The sequence below is a fragment of the Cicer arietinum genome, chromosome 4, assembly GCF_000331145.2.
Source record: "Cicer arietinum cultivar CDC Frontier isolate Library 1 chromosome 4, Cicar.CDCFrontier_v2.0, whole genome shotgun sequence".
Lineage (NCBI taxonomy): Eukaryota > Viridiplantae > Streptophyta > Magnoliopsida > Fabales > Fabaceae > Cicer > Cicer arietinum.
Window position 1 is genome coordinate 38,388,642 of NC_021163.2, and position 21,664 is coordinate 38,410,305.

A 21,664-nucleotide genomic window follows, 5' to 3' on the forward strand; every position below is an offset into this window, starting at 1 on the left:
CTTATTGTTTTCCTTGTTTACCCCAAACTCAGTTGTTGTAATTTCCAGTTATGTCATTCAAAGGAAAATTATATTTTGAAAACATTACTTCAGAAGCAAAATAAAAAATTTCAGGAGAGGTCCAATCCAAACTCCATTAACAAGAGAAGCAAAAAAGGCACAAGCCAAATTAGGGTGGGTATGCGTTAGCATGTTTGCAAAGTGTTGAGTTAGAGAAAATAGAGGCATGAGATGGTGAAACCATGTGTTTGAAATACACAACGGAGACTCTATTATATAGGCACTATGAGAATCAATATACAATCTCAGAACTAAATGCATAATAACTATGATATCATGTCTATACTTATTATTCCTATAAACAAATGCAATTACATAAATATCAACACATAGTTTTCTAAGATAGCCAGGGCTAACTGTTTAGATTTAAATGTTGTGCAATCGTGTTTCTATTTGCTCCTTTGACTTGTAAATCCCTTGAGAAAATTAGTTAAATGTAGTGTTTGAGTCTTTGACAATGAAATGTCCTCTTAATAGTGTAAAATATGAGTAATTTTATGTGTTTCTTGTGAGATCACACCTTCTATTTATAATGAAGTTGCAATAATTACATTTAATGTCTAGGAAATTGTGTTGACTAGTACTACTAACAATTCTTTGAAGTTGCACAATCAAAGAATAATAAAAACATACAATGAATTTCAACACTCCCCCTCAAACTAAAGCATACTATGTGTTGAAGAATCAAGAGAAATCAGATTTGATTCTCTTTTATTTTATATTATTATGTTTATTATTCTGTCATTATTACTCAGTATTACTATTGTAATTTATTTTCCTATATAAACAACTTAGGTCTATAGTAATAAAATATAAAAGTATTTAAGCTTGTTACATCAAAACATTGTATTGCAAAAATTGAAACTAAGTTTGACAACTGTTGGACTTGTTTGAAAAGAGAAGGCACCATTAATGATTCATGTGTGGGTAAAAAGAGTCACCACCAAATTGATCATCGGTGAAAATAAAATGCACCACTAGTATGCTTCATATGTGGGGATAGAGTCACCACCGGATTGACAGTCGGTGGGAATAAAAGGTGTCACTAGTATGATGCATATGCACAAATAAAGTCGTCATTGGATTGATCGTCGGTGAGAATAAAAGGATTGTCTAAGCAAATGGTACCTTGTCCTTGAAACTAAGTTCCCATAGCAGCAGCCTAATTTGCGTAATTGGCAAAACCGACCAATTTTTCGCAAGGAATGTGCAGAAGAGTAGTTTAACTAAAAGTGCAAGAAAAAGCAGAAACAGATATAGTGCCAGACATGGCGATCTATGCAAAGGGAAGATGAAAGAATGCCGAAAAATCACCCAAAAGACGGTAAACACCTCGGAATGTGGCAGAGGGGCTCCTGATGTGGTTAGTGTTTGAAAACAGTAATCAGAGAGAACTACACGCGCGAGTTTTGTGGCGGCTCGTGGGCCCACACGCAGAGAAGGTGGAGGCGCGTGCGGTGGCTGTTGGCGACAGGAAAAGAACTGTCGTGCTCGTCGAAGGATTGGGCAGCAGTCTGTGGTGGTTTTAAGCAACGGGTCACACTGGAAAAGGTGCAACTAGTATTGGCACAGCACTAACAATGTAAATAAGCACAAAACTATGAAAAATGCTGGTTATGGCGCAGCTGGAAAAGGCAGAGAAGACAGCGGAAGGGCCGCCGGAGTTGACTATAATGGACAATTGTTTGTGACAAAAAATTAAAAGATTGAAAGGTGTTGCTTCCGGCGGCAAATATCGCCGTCGGCAGCGGTAGTGAAGCACAAAGACAGATCATAAGATCAAATTTGTGCTGATACCATGTAAAATATGAGCAAATTTATGTGTATTTCTTGTGTTATATCGCAATTTACAGCAAAAAATAAAGAAACCAAAGGAGGAAAGCAATTCTATAACTAACCAACAGAATAGAGAACATAGCATAAAGGTAAAGTAATACCTTCCGAAATGCAAATATATCTCCCATAGGAATTGACAATATCAACTTTATAGTGATATCAACAGCGTCAAAGAGTGCTCTGTCACCATAAAGTTCAAATATTCCAAAGTTGACAAAGTTCCCAGATAGTGCTGCCGCCAAAAAAATATATTAAACAGATAATACTCATGGATAATGAAAATATGATGCTCTTACTGAACTGTTTACTCCATTGTCTTTTACTTCAAACACAAAAAAAGAGAGTAGATAATATTATAAATAAGACTACAAATGAGAATGAAGAAATCAAGCATTATGAACTCAGCTTTACATGTATAAAACAAGCTGAGAATTCAATTTATAGTGTCAGTTTTTAGTATTTTTTACATTTCAGACATTCATTAACTAATTTTCAATTGCTACATTAAGATTACATGTATATCATGACAAAAGTTACACACGGAGCAGGTGAAAAATCATTACCTAAGTAAAACCTGCAAATGATATTTAAATTATAATAGAAGAAGGTGATTATGAAAAGTGGTAGGAAAATGATGTTTCTGGCAAAATTAATTTACCATTTGGTGTTTAGGTTTAGTCACTAGGATTACATATACCAAAACCTAGATGACTTGATGTATCTAGAAGAAGAGGCCATCCATTTCACCACATCCTTGATGTCAAAAAGAAAAAGCTATAGAACTATAATAACATATCAAAGTGTATACAAACCTCGTACAAGAATTATCAAACAAATCGATATCCCCTTGTATTTGGATGTGTACATGTCTGCTCTATTAGGAAGAGACAACGTTCTTGCTCCATATGCAACAATAAGTTTACTGACTTCTCGGAAAAGTAGTATTCCATTAGGGGAAGAAGAATCAAAAGTTAATCGCTGGGATTTGTTGAGGACTAGTTCGGCAACAAATTTCAACAATGCAGTTGTTACCTGCATCAAGTTATCAAAATCAAAAATCCCTCCAGGATATGTCAATTAAAATTGAAATATTTATTGGAAAATTTACAAGATTAGCTATTTTGACATGAACTGTTTACCGCCTTATCATAATTGGAAAGTATTAACAATTTAGGGAAGAAAGCACTAAAAGGGAAGATTAGTGCGTTAAGCTAGTTCAGCTTGGATTCCAAAGTTATATCAGGAGTTTCGTAAGGGGGGAACATTCAGGCATTCGCAGGACATATGTACAACTCAATCAATATATTGGATAGGCATGAAGGGAACAATTTCAGCCTATGAGGCTCTGCCTGGTGGCATATTTGTCACTGCAGAAAATACCAAGCAACCTCCTTAGCAGGTCTATTCATACCTTTGCCCATTCCTAATGCAATTAGGAAAATGATGAGCAATGATTACATGGAAGGGCTTCCCAAGTAAATAGGGTGATACAATTCTAGTAGCACTCAACAGACGTAGCAAAATGTTAATTTTATTGTCATTCAACACCTTTATACAACATGCTCTTTGGCAGAAGTTTTTACTAGGATGGTGGTCCGGCTTCATGGCATCCCCATTTCAATCTTGAGTGACATGGAACCCACCATTTTTAGTGGCAAGACATTCTATTAAAGATGAGCACGACTTATCATTCAGAAAACGGTGACCAAACAGAAGTGTTGAATCGAATCTTATCCCAAAGATAAACTAACGCTGCTTCATTTCACAGAAACCAAAAATCTGGTATGAGCTTTTGCTGCATACTAGTCCAACACCAGTTTTCTCAGTGTAGCACACTGCTCTCCTTTGCATGCTACTAACTATTACCTTAACCTTATTTTGCATTATAATCCTAATAATAAACATGATTTTGAAGTTAAACGCTGGCCACTAACAGTATATCAAAAGTATATCAAAGTTTCTCGGTAGTCCAGTATAGATGGCCAATTCTAGATAGTGGAAACTGACCTTGAAACTAGACTAGCGGTATGGCGCTTTGCAGGATGGCTGCAATTCGAATATTTTTAATATATATTTAATTATTTATTATTAATACAATATACATCAAGATATTTTATACTAAATATATACAAGCAATTGTTTTTATAAATATTTCTAACCATTAAATGTCAATATACATATATATATGTATATATATATATTTGAAATATGTCTAAATAGTAAATATCAACCTCGGAGTCTATGCTTTTTAGAGTAATAATGATAGCTGATAACTATACTAAACATTTCAGAATGGTAAAATTTAACTAGATAAATTTAATGAGATTTGAATACGCTACTTTTATTTAGTATGTTACAAATTACAATGTTATTTTATTATTACTATAATTTTTTGTAAAACAAAACATTAGCTTGAGATTTTTTTATTATTTCCTATTTTATGTACAGATTTATTTCCCTATCATCTGTTATTTATTAGGACAGATTCCCTGTAATTCGTGAAATGGCATGATTTCAAGCGAGATCGTATTTTTTGGCTTGGATTTGGGACTCGTGTCATGCGCAACCCGATTGCATTTAAAGGGAAAAACCCTATTTTTTTAATATATTCTCATTCAAACGGAAACATTTCCTTCATCACGACTCACAACCTTCCTCTCTACCTCTCATGATTATAATGGAGGAGATAATGGAAATAATGGAAGAGCCGATGAGATTAATGAAGATGGGAGTGTTGATATATGGGGAATGATATGAATAGTTGGTGAGTTTGTGATTTCTACTAGGCTTTAAGTATTTACTTTCTTTGAAAAAGGATGTGTTTGGTAAAATTAACTAATAGTTGATAGTTGTTAAGCTAATTGAAGTGTTTGGTAAAATTAACTAATAGCTCTTAAGTTACTTGAAGTGTTTGTTAAAATTAACAGTTCAGTAAGTTTAAAATGTAAAATGACATCAAAGAACATCCTTAATTAAAAAAAATTATCAATTAATATTTAAAATATTTCAAAAGTAGTAATTTAAAATTTATTTTTTTATTAATTTAAAATTTATCAATTTGATATATTTTTTATTTATTTATCTATTTTATTTATTTTAAATTAAGAAAATAAATAAAATAAATTATTTACTTTAAAATATTAATTATTTTAAATTTTAAATTATTTATAAATAATTTAAAATTATAGAAAAAAAATTACTTATTAATTTAATATAGTTTTTTATTTATTTAGCCAGTTTATTTATTTAAAATTATAATAAATAAATTATTTTAAATTATTTACTTTTAATTATTATTTATTAAAATCATATTAATTTACTTTATATAAATTATTTATAAATAAATTATTTATTTTAATTTTAAAAATTTATTTATTTAAATTCTAATAAATTATAAAAGGTTAAAAAGAATTTTAGTTAGAATAGTACCGATAAAATTGAAAGCTATATGCTCATAAACTACTTGAATTAACTTATCAAAAAATACTATAAATTATAAATTCACAAATGACTGGTTACCAAACAGAACTTATAGCTTATAAGCTATAAGCTTGTCTTTTGGCCTTAAGAGACAGAGCCTAAGTTGTTTTATGTTTAAGCTTTGAGTAGTTTATTTTGTGGACTTCGTTGTTCTATTTTTTAATTAAGACTTATGAAATTATGCACTATATGATTTATGTATTATTTTCAATTTGGTAGGATCTTACGATCTTGGTTGCGATCATGTGTTTTACGATCTTGTTATCACCTCCCGATCCTACATTATTTATTTAGTAGGATCTTCTGATCTTAGCTGCAATTTTGTGTATCTTGCTTCCCCCTCTCGATCTTGACAACATTGATATTATTCCTCAAATTGCATCAGTTACTTTGTGATCACCCAAAAAACAGCAGCGAATGAAAAGTATGTAGCATACCTCTGGAACTTCAGCATAATGTGCAAGGCCTTTCAAAAGAATTGGCATGTGCGCAGGATAAAGCCAATCAAAAAGGAACCCATATGTTCTTCGACTGTTAAAAAGCAATCAAAAGATACCAAAACAAACAAATGTTGTTAAGAACAGATAGGAAGGCAAAAGCAAAAGCAATTTACAAGCATGGCCTCAGCAAATAAAACAGAGTTTCTATTAAATCATTTCTAACCTATTAGTTGCCATTGCTATTCCTCGAAGGTCACGCATCAACCCAATAAATGCATATTTCACAGCATCTGATTGGAATAATGCATCGGGTGTTGAATTCAATCTAACCAAAACCTAACATACAAAAACCACCAATCAGAATGCAAAAATGATAAGCAGGGTAAGTCTGAACAATATTCAATAATAAAAATTATAAAATGACAGTGCTAAACACTAAATTGCCTATATTTTGCTGGACATATTTCACAAATTAGGAATACGGTGGTGGCACAACATGTATTGATTGTTTTAAAAGAAGCTAAAGAGGTCAAACCATGAAAACATGTCAATGAACAATCAATAAAAGGATTAAAAAGACAATACTTAAGTTTGAGGAGTTAAACATATTAGAAGTTATTCACAATGATCCATAGTTGAAGGGGTGCACTAGTGTATGTATTTTGATCTTTTACCGCCAGTGTCTTGTGAGGTAAGTATACAATTTAAATTATATGCAAGGAAATCAGATGAACATCTTTTTTTTCAAAAGATTTCTACAGTTGGCTCAACTTCATAGAAAGGATGTGATTTAAAAGTAAAATTACATCTTCTAAATTTCAACATTGCACTTTCTCTTGAATTGTAATGGTAAACAAAAATTACCAACCTGTAGGAAAGGTTCCATTGAAGATTTGAATTTCAATTGGCTATCTTCCATGAACACCAACATGCCAATAGTATAATAAAGTGTTGTTCTGCTGCGGAAACATTCCCAATTTTCTAAGAAAGGGAATTGTTCCCTCTAATAAGGAGCGAAAAAAGTTTCCCTTAGAACTTTGTTGATAAAAACAAGCATGCAAGAATAAATAAAACAAAAAATCAATTTCTCTTAGCTCTGTTACATTTTAACTGTGGTGTATGCAAAATACACAAACAACAGATTTCACTACTACCTTCTAGAAAACATGCACAATTCAAAACCTAAAATCCTGCTGTTAACATAAAACCAGAATTTCCTATTCGAGAAAATAATAGTGACAACATATTACAGGAAACAAATCTATAATCTTCGTGATTCTTCTTCATTGATTCAACACATATGTGTATAGGCAAACATCTACAATGCCAACCATGTCTGCTCATAATTATATGCATGTGCACTATTAAAAGTAAGTTTCATGTATTTAAATTTTCAACATTACCATCTTTTGTTAATCATGTCTGATGTGGTATACAACAACAACAACAACAACAAACACCAAGCCTTATCCCTCTAGAAGGGATTGATCACGTGGATTAGACAACGCCATAATTCCCTAGTTGCATCAAGTTCAAATATAGACCGTTCAAATCTTAATTTCTCTCAATGCTTTACCTATATAGTCTTATTTTGTCACCTTATGATTGGGCTTTGGGTCTACTAAACCCATAAAAACCGGCTTGTAAGGTAAGGACTTCAATGTGAGACTCTCAACACCCCCTCAAACTTAGAACTGAACATCTGAAACATGGAATAGAATATATAGAATAACATGGATCTCAACACAACACAAGCCCTCGTGTCTAGGACCGAATACACACACACCCTCACATCCTTTTTACCTCGTCACCCTAATATGCATTGAACCTATTCTTCTTGTTGTACAATGAATCTAAACTATTCGGGAAGTAAAACATTAAAATAGGATTAGGTTCATCCTTTGTATCACCTTAAGAATTAAGATCCTCTGTACAACATTAAGACCATTATGCACACCCTCTCATCCTTTGTATCAGGATTAGTATTTCAATATTTGTATATGATTACATGATAGTGCTTGTATTTCGATCACATCATTATGCACAAAATTATACATGATAGTGCTTGGTATTTCGATCACTCCAATATACTGTATAACTTTAATATATATGTACTACAAGGAGGTCAAAAGTGCATCTCATATTTAATGGTAAGAGGTAGCTCACATTCTGATTCAAAAATATGTGCTTAACAGTATCCAACTTGAGAAGCAGCTTTCCCGTCATGTATCTGCATAAACAAAATCCTTATCAAATTAAATAGGCAACCTCCAAAAAGGTAAATAATAAATGATAAAACTCCAAGGAAGTTGAGACACCTAGACTAACCCTGATGCCATTTCCAGGAAGAGAGTTAATGTATGATCAATGACCTCTTTGCACTGCAAACAGAGTTTCCATGTTATGAACTCGATAATAGTAACAACGCGAAGGATTATGAAATCTAAAATCCACCACCTTTGTGTAATACTTGAGATTGGTAGCAATCTTTCCTACAATAACATTTATCAGTAGTAGATGATCATGGAGTCCAAGAAGTTCTGATAGCCGGGTATATAACTGCTGCAATTGCCATCCAAAATAGCAAGAAAATTCAATGGCTGAACTTTCTTAGGAATATAAGAAGATTGAAAGGAAAATATCTCCCCAGGCATTACCTTGGAAGAAAAAACAGCCTGATCACCAATATAACACCTTCTCAAATGTTGTAAAAAGGTTAGTATAGCTCGATCAAGTCTTTGCTTGCTCACATCTTCATACCTCTAAATTTATCCAACAGTATTAAGAAATATCATAACAAAAAACAAAGTAGTAAAATCAAAAGCAGTTGTAACTTCGTGCTATATCATCATCAATAATCAATAAAAGAATAAACGAATTATTAAAAATGCACAATTAAGAAGCAAGTGAATGGTGTTATATAATTTTGAAAGTTATTTAATCTTTTGTGTGAGGTTGAAGATAAATCATATATTAAGTGCATTGGTAGTGCACATGGTGGGAATATACTTTTCTACACGTTTAGTTTCCTTAAAGGAATTTCATTTTCACTCTTATTGTATTGATTGGCACTGGTTGGTCTTTTCTCAAACCCTTTCTTCAAGATAAGGAAAAGAAGGTTCTTATGATTGTGATAGAGCAGAGATAAGATAGAATTAGATGAAAATAATTATTGTATTAATTGATAAGAAAACAGAAAATGATTCCAGAGCTAATGCTCCTCAGTTAGAGAAAACAATTCTCTTACTGCCCAACCGTGTAACTGAAAAATGAAAATAAAAACCATCCAGCTATCTCTGCACACACTCCCCTTTATTAGTGGAATATTAATTCCTATTTATTAGTGGAATATTAACTCCCTATGCCAGCTAGGCAATCATTATTTTTCTGCATCCCCTTTCTTATTCTTTCTCACATATACTTGCCATTGCTTAGGCCCCACCTCATCTCTATTTACTAAGAGATCCCCCTCATCACTTGTGGGGCCCAGCCCATTCCTATCATCACCCCCACCTTCAACAGTAGCCTTGTCCTCAAGGCACAAATCAGGGAATTGACTCTTCAGCAACAGTTCCTCTTCCCAGGTAGCATCTTCGACATCCATGCCTTCCCATTGAATCAACCATTCTCGCTTATGCTGCCCACCATCAAACTTATCCCTCCATGACAAAACCTTAGCAGGAATAATATCCCCAGTGTCAGACTCCAAACTGCTAGGTAATTGAGTTGTAGCAGTATAATTGCCTACAGCTTTCTTCAATAGAGAAACATGAAAAGTAGGATGTATTTTAGATGTTGCTGGTAACTGTAGCTTGTAAGCAACCTGCCCTATCTTCTTAATGACTTGATAAGGACCAAAAAATCTGGGAGCCAATTTTTGATGAATTCTATGCACCACCGATTGCTGTCGATGGGGACGTAATTTGAGGAAAACCCAATCACCAATCTCAAATTGAACTGCCTTGCGTTTTTTATCAGCTTGGTATTTCATGTACTCTTGAGCTTTGAGTAAATTAGCTTTCAATTGACGCAAAGCTTCATCCCTGTCTCTTAACTCCTGGGCTACAGCTTCTACTCTGGTTTCTCCCTCCAAAAAATGCACCAATACTGGAGGTCTCCTGCCATACACCACCTCAAAAGGGGTAAACCCTGTGGAAACATGGAATGTGGTATTGTACCATAGTTCTGCCCACGGAATCCAATGTGCCCATGACTTAGGTTGATCTGCAATAAAACAACGTAGATAGGCCTCTAAACAGCGATTAATCACTTCTGTTTGGCCATCAGTTTGGGGATGGTATGCCGAAGACATTTTAAGCACCGTACCTACTAGCTTGAACAACTCTTTCCAAAAAATACTCACAAACAAGGGATCACGATCACTAAGAATTGACTCCGGAATTCCATGCAGTCTAACCACCTCCTTCACAAAAATAGCAGCAATGGAGCGAGCAGTAAATGGATGTTTAAGAGGAATGAAATGACTATACTTGGAGAGACGATCCACCACCACCAAAATAGCTTCAAATCCATTACTTTTGGGCAAACAAGTAATGAAATCCATAGATATCTCACTCCACACCAAAACTGGAATAGGTAGCGGCTGTAGTAACCCACTAGGCGTAGTCGCGGCATATTTTTGACGTTGACAAGTGTCACAAGCTTTCACAAAATCTTGCACCCTTTTCATCATCCCTTGCCAATATAAAGTGCCTGCCATTCTCCTATAAGTGCGTAGGTAGCCGGAGTGACCCCCACTAGGGGAAGAATGAAAATCCTTAAGTAGATCTTCAATAAGTGGTGAGTTAGCCGGTATAACTAACCTATTTTTGTAGAATAAGATGCCACCTTTTAAGGAAAACCCAGGTTTGGCAGTAACATCCTTTTGAATAGCCTCCACAATGCTTTTAAGCCAGGGATCCTTCGATACCTCTTGTTGCAATTGGCTGCTCTGCTGCCAAATAGGATAGGATTTAAGAGCATGAATTTCAGCATCCTCATGTTGTCTAGATAAAGCATCAGCCACCTTATTCTCCACTCCCGCCTTATATACCACCTCAAAGTCAAAACCCAACAACTTAGCCATCCATTCCTGTTGATTTGTTGTGGTAATATGTTGCTGTAACAAGTGTTTTAGGCTCTTTTGATCAGAATAAACCACAAACCGCCTTCCTAACAAATAATGTCTCCAATGTTGAATAGCTAACACCAAAGCCATTAACTCCTTATCATAGGCCGATTTAGATAGCCTAGATGATTCAAAAGCCTTGCTAAAATACGCAATGGGATGTTTAGATTGCAACAATACAGCACCAACCCCTTTTCCAGAGGCATCACATTCAATTTCAAAAGGGAATTTGAAATTAGGCATAGCTAAAACTGGGGCAGTTGTAACAGCTACTTTTAATTTCTCAAAAGCTTCGGCAGCCGCAACATTCCATCTAAAACCATCCTTCTTTGTCAACTCGGTCAAGGGTTTAGCAATATTCCCATAGTTAGCTATAAATTTTCTATAGTAACCTGTTAATCCCAAAAAACCCCTCACCCCCTTGACTTTCTTAGGGACTGGCCATTGTAACACACTGCTAACCTTGGCAGGATCCACAGCAACCCCTGCTTTGGAAATGACATGACCCAAGTATTCAACTTGGTGTTTACCAAAAGCACACTTCTTTCCGTTAGCCACAAACTGATGTTGTTTCAAAATGTTTAGAACCATCTCCAAGTGCTGCAAATGAGCAGTCCAACTATCGCTGTACACTAGTATGTCATCAAAAAAAACCAATACAAACTTCCTTAAAAAAGGCTTAAAAATATCATTCATCACTGATTGAAAGGTTGCAGGGGCATTGGTAAGGCCAAATGGCATCACCATAAACTCATAGTGACCCTCATGAGTACGAAATGCAGTTTTATGAATATCCTCTTCCTTCATACGAATTTGATGATAACCAGATTTAAGATCAATCTTAGAGAAATAACCCGAGCCATGTAACTCATCTAACAATTCATCTACCACAGGGATAGGATACTTATCTTGAATTGTAACCTTGTTAAGTGCACGGTAATCTACACACATGCGCCAAGATTGATCCTTCTTCTTGACCAAAATAACGGGGCTAGAGAAAGCACTAGTGCTGTTTCGAATCACCCCCTGCTGCATAAGGATCTGAATCTGTTTTTCAATTTCATCCTTGTGTAAATGAGGATATTTGTAAGGCCTCACACTTACCGGACCAGCACCCTGCAGAAGTTCAATGGAATGGCTAATGTTTCTTGTAGGAGGAAGACCCTGGATTTCTTTAAATACAATAGCAAACTGATCTAACAACTTTTGCAACTCCTTAGTCTGTTGATCTGAGACACGAGGCACTTGTGAACCTACCACCTCCATCAAGGTAGGCCATTCGCAGTCTGTTATCAGCCGGGAAGAAGTGATGATGCTTTGGAAAGTAGCCATCTTCTCATCTAAGGCTTGGCCAAGGAGTTTCACCATACTGCCCTTATGGTTGAACACCATAGACATTTCTTTCCAATCCATGGTCACCTTCCCCAAAGTTTCCAGCCAAACAACTCCCAAAATCAGATCCACACCCCCTAACTCCAACACATAAGCATCAAAACAAATCTGCACCGTTCCCACATCCATCTGAATTCCCTTACACCTACCCATAGTTAGGACACGATGACCATCTCCTAACTTGACGCCCAAGGGAGTAGAAGGTACCATAGGCAGCCCTAGAGCTTCAACCACCTTAGGAGATATGAAATTATGCGTGGCTCCACTGTCAATAAGAACCAAAATAGGCGCACCTTGCAAAAAGCCCTCTATTTTCATTGTTCGAACCTGGTTTAGAGTGGTGGATACACCGAAAACTCCCATCCCTTTACATTCTAACTCCTCTTGTGCAATCTCTTCTTCCGACTTGGCCTCCAGCACCACAATCTCTCCTTTATCGTTGACCACTTCATCGTCCCCCAAGATAATCAATCGTAACTGCTTCGTTGCGCATTGATGGAGGGGATCCCATCGTTCATTGCAACGAAAACAGAGTCCCTTCGCGCGACGCTCATTAACCTCTGCGCTTGGTAAATGGCGAACGCCGCGTGAGTGACGGCGTGAAACGTCACCAGAGTTAAGACGTGAAGGAGGAGTAGAATTGGGAGGGTGTGTTGACCCGGTTTGAGATCCAGGACCCAGTCCGGTACACATTTTACCCACATAATTACTAGTCTGGTTAGGGTTTGCAAATCTGTTCCCTTCCCCTTCGCGATTGGCCCAATTAGGTTTTTGAAATCGGGCCCAAGAACCTTGACCCGGTTTGTAGCGAGATCCAGATTCAGATCCCTGCCCCGAAACAGCAGCAAATTCACTCTCAACATCACGAGCCACTTGCATCGCTAAGTAACGATTACGAGGCCTGAAGGTACGCACACGAGAACGAATGTCATGACGTAAACCACCAATGAAATAACCAAGAAACTGTGGTTCTGGTAAACGGCCACACTGGGAAGAATACAATTCGAATTCAGCAATGTAATCCTCAACAGATCCAGATTGTTTTAATTCCTTTAATTCTTCAAAGGGGTTCTCCAAACGACCACCACCAAAACGGCCGATCAACGCCTCCGTCACACTCTCCCCAGACAGATCCTCCGTAGAATCGTGCCATAAATTGAACCAATGAATCGTAGGACCTTCCATACTGAGCTTCGTCAATTGAATTCTCACGTCCGCCGAAATGCGTTGTACGTCGAAATACGTTTGTGCTCGAGTGATCCAAGCCACTGGATCATCACCGGTAAACGCCGGCAATTCCACCTTCTTCGCAGCTAAACGGAACTCATCTAACGGCGAGAGAACCGCTGTAATATTGTCTTGAACCGCCGTCAAAGCCCTCTGAATTTCAGAACCAATGAAGTCACGTAAAGACTCAATGCTGTCCTCCACACGTCCCAAACGCTCCTCCACTCCGGTGATTCTTGCGTCCATTCTGGTTTGCATGAATGTAGCAGGTCGGACCAATTGATAGAGCAGAGATAAGATAGAATTAGATGAAAATAATTATTGTATTAATTGATAAGAAAACAGAAAATGATTCCAGAGCTAATGCTCCTCAGTTAGAGAAAACAATTCTCTTACTGCCCAACCGTGTAACTGAAAAATGAAAATAAAAACCATCCAGCTATCTCTGCACACACTCCCCTTTATTAGTGGAATATTAACTCCCTATGCCAGCTAGGCAATCATTATTTTTCTGCAACCCCTTTCTTATTCTTTCTCACATATACTTGCCATTGCTTAGGCCCCACCTCATCTCTATTTACTAAGAGATCCCCCTCATCACTTGTGGGGCCCAGCCCATTCCTATCAGATTGTGATTCTGTTACAGATTGTTGCTAACATTGCTCAGGTTGTAATTGATGAGATTGGACCTTATGATCATGATTGGGTTACACGGAAACAGATTTTCCTCCTTGTTGATGTTGTTTCCTATTGTATGGTCTATTAAGAATCACCATATAGGATTTGTCGCATTGTATTCATTGACCTTCTTCTTTGCAAATTTAGGGTCAAATCTACCACATTTGTTGTACTAGCAAGGACAGAGTAAAGCAGATGTAGGGTACCCAACAAGTATTGGGGTGAAATTTTTTTTGATTCTGTTGGGTGTAATTAACATTTTGGACTTCCTTTTTACTTTCTTGGGGCATGGTCACTCTCTCTCTAACGGTTTCAGATCTTCCTTTACTTTCCAATTTTGATCAATGAAAATATGCGTCGTTCAAACAGCCGTTATCTCTCCTGTTTTGGACGCACTTTCTCACTCTGTTGATCGATCATGGCTTTTTTTGTTTGAGTGGCTTTGCTTCTTCTCCGGTGTTTGTCAAGCAATTTAGTTCTTACTAATAGATTATAAGAGTAGCTTCTATTCCCACCGACAATCCTTCTGGTGGTGTCCTTTTCCTACATATGAATCATATTAGTGATATCTTCTTCTTCTATTGATGGTTATTCTGACGGTGTCTTTCATTTTCGTCACTCACTTTATTTTGGCAATTTTTCCTAGATAGACTGGCCCCATCTTTGTCCCATATGTACTGATCTTGTCTTTCTCTCCATGAAGCATTCTCTCTCCTTGAAGCATATTCAAGTTTAAATATTGAGTCTCTGATATTATTGGTTTGAAGCTTTTAAATGCAGTTTTTTAGAAGAACAGACCTTACTTTGTTCAATTGCTTGCTATGAATTTCTCTGCTGCTAATGATTATTTCAGCTATATGGCTAGACTATATTTATAACAATTCTCTCCGATTTCAACTGCACCCAGACACTCCTATAGACATCAAGACCAAGCTTGGAGATTTTAAAGGTGTTCCCGTAGATTATCGAAGATACCAATGGCTGGTCGAGAAACTTATTTATTTGTACTACACTTGCTAGATATTGTCTTGATTGTTACAATGGTGAGTCAATTCATGCATTCTTCATATGAAGAAAATCTAGAGGTTGTTCATAGGATTATTTGGTGCCTAAAAGGTATATCAGCAAAAGGTCTACTCTTTGGGAAAACTGAAAAAACAGGATTTGAAGTGTACACAGTTGTGAATTGAGCAGACTCTATTACTGACAGAAGCCCAACATCAAGATATTGTATCTTTCTTCAACAATAATCTCATTCTTCAACAAAAAGATGCACAATTGGTGCTCCATCGCAATCTTAAAATTGAGGAAGAATACTGGTACAAAAAATCTAGGTTGAATTGGCATATGCATGGCGATAGAAATACTGAGTTTTTTCATATAATAGCTAGATACCGCGGTGTCATGAAGCAAATTTCTGTTCTAAGGCATGGTGAAAATCCTCTCACCAATCCTCAGATATTGAGCATCATGTTTCTGATTTTTACCAGACTTTGGATGTGGCTAAGGATACATTCAAGGACAAATTGACCACACTTTATTCACAAATTCTCCCCTGATGGGAAATTTTCTGCCCCGATTGTCCATGTTTATGATATTGTCCTCAATGTAGATGATACAATTGAAATGGGAAGAATAAAAAAGAAACTCACTGAAGACATTGAAATAAAGGATTTAGGATCCTTGAGATATGTTCTTGTATGGAGGTTGCTCGATCGAAGAACGGAATTATAGTTTCACAACAAAAATACATTCTAGGTCTATTGAAGGAAACAATAACGAGTGGTTGTCAGCTGAAACCCCATGGATCCTAATACAAAACTTTGGGGAGAAGGAGGTGTTCTTGTTGACACCAAAAGATACCAAAGATTGGTTGGTAAGTTAATTTACTTGTCTTACACTAGACCTGACATCACCTTCTCAGTCATTATTGTGAGTCAATTTATGCACTCTCCTTATGAGGAATATCTTGAGGCAGTCTATTTTTTAAGAAGACTTGTAAAAGAAATGTCTATCTTTATGGATGCAGACTGGGAAAGTTCAGTTAGAACAGAATATCGACCTCTAGATATTGTACCTAATCTTGTGACATGGAGAAGCAAAAAACAAGGAGATGAAGCAAAAAGTAGTGCAGAAGCCAAGTTTAGGGCAATGGCTCAAGGAATTTGTGAAGGACTATTACAGAGCCCTTGAAGAACTTAAGATGAAAATTGAGCTTCCATTGAAATATATTCTGACAGTAAAGCCGCCATTAGCATAGCCCACAACCTAGTTCAACATGATAGAACCAAACATATTGAAATTGATTGTCATTTCATAAAGGAGAATTAGATACATGAATCATATGTCTACCTTTTATGACTTCACGTCAACACATTGCAGATATCTTAACCAAGAGCTTGACCAGACTCGTCCTTGAACACTTGATAACCAAGTAGGGCATGATAGATATCTATCTATACACCAACTTGAGGAGGGGTGTTGAAGAACCCTTGACTCTCTTTTTTTAATAATGCAACTTTTTATTTTTATCTTATGATATGTTTTATTTTTGTTTCCTAAAATTGCTCCTTGATTCAAGGAAGAGAACTCTCGTAGTCTCTCTATTTAAACCAGCCTTAGGCTGATGAATAAACACAACAGCATTACCCTACTTTTCTTACAATATCTTTGCACCAATTTGAGGAGCGTGAATAAATTAAGAATGTCAGGATTTTATTATGACTTTAAATAAATTACAAAGATAAAATCCTAGAGTTAATGTAAGGATTAATCAAATTCTAAGTCCGGGGATTTACCTTCCCTCTTAACCTTCCTTTTTTATTCTTCATGTAAGGATTAATCAAATTCTAGGTCTGTGGATTTACCTTCCTTTTTTTATTCTTCAGGGTTCTAATTCCTTTGATTAAGGGATTTTTCTCCCTGTGTTATTTCAATTGAACTTATACTTCTCAACTGTTACCAATTGAATCAACACAGCAAATATTTCTACACTATTAAAAAAAATCTATACATCTATTCTTCAACCAGAACCCACTGGGTAGCAAGACTAAAAAAACATATGCCACAGGAAAGATCATGCAGCATTTCAAATATTATAAGATACACCAAATTTTATCCTTGAATATTCATATACCTTATTGTGAATCCCACTGTCAGAAATATTTACCAATTGCAGAACACATGCTGAAATCTCTGCATCGAGTATCTCATGTGATTCTCCACTGTAATAAAGAAACCATAGATAACTTCACATTTAATTTCCCAAAAGTGCTTAGTTTTCAGCAACTGTTTTAGCAATTACCTAAAACCAGACATCTGCTTTGTCTTGAGTATTGCAGCAACTATGTGTGTGAACCAAGCAAGTTTGGACTCTGTTATAGAAAGTTCATAACTATCCATGGGGATTTGGAGATTTGCTTCCTTCTACACATAAATAAATAAAATATATAGTACAAAATCAGAATGTTTTATGACAATTGTACAAATAACCTGAAAAACTTTATGAAGAACCGCCACTAAAAGAATACCATATAGCTTTGCATGATAGGCTCCACTATCTTCATTAAGTATGAACTGCAACCTTCATACTGAAATTCAACGAATCAATAAAGAAGTCAAAAGTAAAGACGGTTATTCGGAGAATAAACTCCATGATATTCTAAGAATATAATTTTGTATACATAATAACATGAAACTCAGGAGAAGAATGAAAAAGCATGAACCTGAAATCTACATAGGTAAGGAAAAAATTCAAGCTGATCTTGAAGTACTTCAACATTGTCAAGTGGGTCTTCACCGAGTTCATCAGATAGTTCAGACTGTAGTAAATGGATGAATAAAGGTCAAAGTGAGAAAAATACTTGACTCACTTATGTATATCTGTAAAGAGTATAGAAGCACCTGACCTGTAATGAATCAAATCTCGATGACACAAAACATTCTATAACTTTAGGGACATATTCCTCTAGCAGGTTAGGTTTGTCACTCTTGAGATAGCGCACAGATGTCACTGATTTAGACCATAAATTTAGAAGGTAGTAAACACTGCTGCCAGCCCACTGAAAGAAAAAAATGCAATTATTAAATTAACTATCAATGGAAAATATGAAAACAAAATAGTGGCAAAAGAATCGTTCTAAAGATGAGAAAAACAAGACAAGAAAAAATGAGAAAGGAAATATATGTCAGTTTAGATGACCCTCTAATCATTCAGAATATCTGACATACACTTCATGTCTTTCACCAAACAAAATGTATATTTCAGTCGAGGTAGAGAACATATTAAAAAAGTCATAGAAACATACCTTCCAAGACTGCAAAGATTTTAAGGTAAACTCTGCTACTAAGTGTATCCAATCACTATAACCTTCAGCACTCACAAGTTCTGATAACTACAGCAGAGATAAAATAAAAAATAAAAATAAAAAAAAAAATAAAAAAAATTGTAAGAGACTGTCTTCATTAGAAAAGGTAACCAGACCAGTAGGAGTTCATGATCAAGAGATTATGATTTAGTTACTTTTGTATACTAAAGTGAAATAAATCAAGCAAAAGATATTAGGAAGTCAGAAGTGAAGAGAAAAGTCGGTCACCATAGTTTTCTTAACCTATTTTGCTGATCAACAAATAAAGTTTATTTGAGAATAGAGTAACAATAGCAAGGTACCTCATGTGGAAGTGTAAAATACATTAAAAATATCTTCAAGTATCTTGATTGTAGTTTTGAATAATTTAGAGTGTCTGAGATATTATAATTATTATTAGTATCCTCGAGATATTATTCCGATTGTAGTTTACAGGATTATTCCCTTGTTTCCTTTCTTAGTTGATTATATTCCCTAATCTTGAGGGATTGGTTAGGCCAACCTCACGTATATATATTGTACTTTACCCTCAGTCTAATACATTGAATATACAATATATTTTCAGTCTCAAGTGTGATATCCACTTCCATAAGTTACCCAGAGTGCATATTGTTAACTGACGATCCTAGAAAGAAAAAAACCATGTCTACAATTGTATGAAAACAGTTTCCACGCAAGACCATATTGATATTGTTCTTGAAGGTCTTCATTAAAAATTTGATCATGTAAACTTATTGAAAGCAAGACCAGAGGTAATCCTATCTCCGTTGAGGAAGCATAAGCACTAATCCTTGCTCACAACCTACGTCTCAACAAGTATCGCAAGAAGACACTTTCTTCTTCAGTTCCATCAATCGCATGCAAGCTTTGGCTTCAAGTACTCAGGCTAGAAATGTTGAGCCAAGCATTTTGGGAGTCCAAAACCTTGTCACTAATGTGGTATTTGACAATACTTTGTACTAAATAGCGTACCACAGATCAATAGGGATTAGATTGAATTCCGCTATGTTATAGCGCTATAGCGGCTATTTGATAACATTGAACAAAAAACAATTATCAATATTCAAATGATTCATTTGTCTTCTCTCTAAATCAGACAACAATTAAAGGAAACAGGTATATATCCGAGATACAGAAAGAACCAGCAAGAGCATTTGACTCACCTGATAATTTACTTTAAAGCGGCTAAGAAGCCGACAAAATGTGTGATAGTTATCGTGTTCAGTAAGACCTGTTTTACAATTAATTAAAGCATAAGCTATGTTCTAAAATTGTGTATATATAATAAGTCCAAAAGTTAGCAACTGTCCAAGTCTTTTATTTGGACTGCAATATGTAAATAAAGAGATTGTCTAAGCTGGAGGCAAAAATAAGTATAATCCAATTTTACCTATTCCAGTTTGCAAAATTTCTTTGGTGCCCTGCATTAAGTGTGACAAAAACTTTAATCGGGCAGTATCATCAGAAAACAAAGATCGTCTGGTAGAAGCAAGACGCAACAAGCACTCCAATGCCTACAAAAAATAATGTGAAAAAATCATAATATACAGAGGTTGCTTTACATACTGATAGATAAAACATAATACTATATTCTAATTCAGAATTTTTGCCGTCGTTGTAGAAATCAAGAAACAAAGGAACTAGTGCAAATAAACTTCACAAATGCAGAGACAAATTTATGTTTAGGTTAAAAATGTAAGTTAATAAGATAAAATATAAAATAAAAAGAAAATTCTCAAAGTCCATATTCATTGATCATATAATATCATACCTCACAAGTCACAAGTTCAGTAAGTCTGAACATTGAAAAACAGCACAGGTCAAAATCATTCTTAACAGTAACGTATGAAGAGGATAACAAACCATGTCATAGTATTTAAAGAAGCAACAATTTCAGGCATCAGAAGTAAAAGTAAAGAAAGCACCATGCAACAAACTCAAATACAATATGCACACCAACACTACGAATACACGTCATATTAAAATTTAGGAAAGATAAATCAATAATTTTAACAGAAAAATTAAGACCTTTGTAAGGTAGCTGAGGGTTAACTACTTAGGTGGAGGGAAAAAAGCAAAATAAAGAGAAAAAATAACTTTGGCACAAAATAGGGAATTCTTGTGAAACGTAAATTTATCACAATCAAACAAAAGTGAGTATAAAAGATGATCTAGACAGGTTTTTTAGAAGGCATTTACAAAATAATGTATTCAATTAAAGTTCTTAGAAAGCATTGACTCTCATATCAAAGTATACTAGCAGAAACAAACCTCTTTGGAAAATGGTTGATTCATTGCATAATAATCAAAAAATATCTCCAATGTTGAGGAATCCTCAAGGGCAGGTTTCCAAGTTGATGGAACCTGTACAAACAATGTGAATTCCAAATAATGAACTGCAAACTAGAGGAAAGCAAAAAAACAACCATCTATCAACAAAGGAATATATATACCTGAATAGTACCAATCTCATCTGAGCTTTCATCATATGATGTCCCCATAAAATCAAATGATAAGCAACTGTGAGAAAGCATAAGAGAAAGTTCCTGCAACTTGCTCCCAACTAAAAGTTTTACATAAAATACAATTGCAAAATCCAGAGCATGGATCAGTACGGTAACTCCAAAAAATGAATGTATACATCTATGATTATAATATCAAAAATTCATTATACCATCTGCTTTTAACTTAAAGAGAGAAGTTAACGATATCTGGAATATCAGAAAAAGAGATTGATCCCTAAAAGAGCTCGCAATCCTACGATGACGAGTTGCAGGTAATCCACCATTGTTCTGAAAATGAAGAGCACAAAAACAAATAAGTAACAACAATAAAATCATAAGCTAACTGAAGGTACATAAGTTCAAAACAAACAAATTATGTGATAGGTTACCAAGGTAAGATTAAATTATAGGTAGGCATGCTAGTTTTTCATCAGCAGATGGACAATCTAAGCCAAAGACATCTTAATTGTTCATGTGTAACGGACAGATCGTGCCAATGGCCTTCCATCTCTTAATCGCTCAAACAGAGAATGTCTAAGTTCTTCTTTTTCC

At 35.3% G+C, this 21,664-nt stretch overlaps 1 protein-coding gene across 5 annotated transcripts in view; it reads right to left on the reverse strand.

The window, feature by feature from the left end:
* Positions 1 to 21,664, reverse strand: part of LOC101505659 (uncharacterized) — a 48,055-nt gene that overhangs the window by 15,532 nt on the left and 10,859 nt on the right. For 3 of the 5 annotated variants that reach the window (XM_073367103.1, XM_012711994.3, XM_004515955.4), the window contains exons 5-24: positions 21,283 to 21,400; positions 21,062 to 21,171; positions 20,880 to 20,972; positions 19,999 to 20,122; positions 19,772 to 19,839; positions 18,549 to 18,635; positions 18,150 to 18,302; positions 17,967 to 18,062; positions 17,772 to 17,831; positions 17,546 to 17,667; positions 17,378 to 17,465; positions 8,474 to 8,578; positions 8,274 to 8,378; positions 8,145 to 8,197; positions 7,983 to 8,046; positions 6,685 to 6,819; positions 6,040 to 6,152; positions 5,814 to 5,907; positions 2,709 to 2,928; positions 1,998 to 2,128 (exon numbers count right to left, since the gene is read on the reverse strand). In XM_073367103.1, the coding sequence (XP_073223204.1) occupies positions 1,998 to 2,128; positions 2,709 to 2,928; positions 5,814 to 5,907; positions 6,040 to 6,152; positions 6,685 to 6,819; positions 7,983 to 8,046; positions 8,145 to 8,197; positions 8,274 to 8,378; positions 8,474 to 8,578; positions 17,378 to 17,465; positions 17,546 to 17,667; positions 17,772 to 17,831; positions 17,967 to 18,062; positions 18,150 to 18,302; positions 18,549 to 18,635; positions 19,772 to 19,839; positions 19,999 to 20,122; positions 20,880 to 20,972; positions 21,062 to 21,171; positions 21,283 to 21,400 (2,139 nt within the window). The remainder of the gene's footprint in view (positions 1 to 1,997; positions 2,129 to 2,708; positions 2,929 to 5,813; positions 5,908 to 6,039; positions 6,153 to 6,684; positions 6,820 to 7,982; positions 8,047 to 8,144; positions 8,198 to 8,273; positions 8,379 to 8,473; positions 8,579 to 17,377; positions 17,466 to 17,545; positions 17,668 to 17,771; positions 17,832 to 17,966; positions 18,063 to 18,149; positions 18,303 to 18,548; positions 18,636 to 19,771; positions 19,840 to 19,998; positions 20,123 to 20,879; positions 20,973 to 21,061; positions 21,172 to 21,282; positions 21,401 to 21,664) is intronic. The other 2 variants (XM_073367101.1, XM_073367102.1) reach the window with 2 other exon arrangements.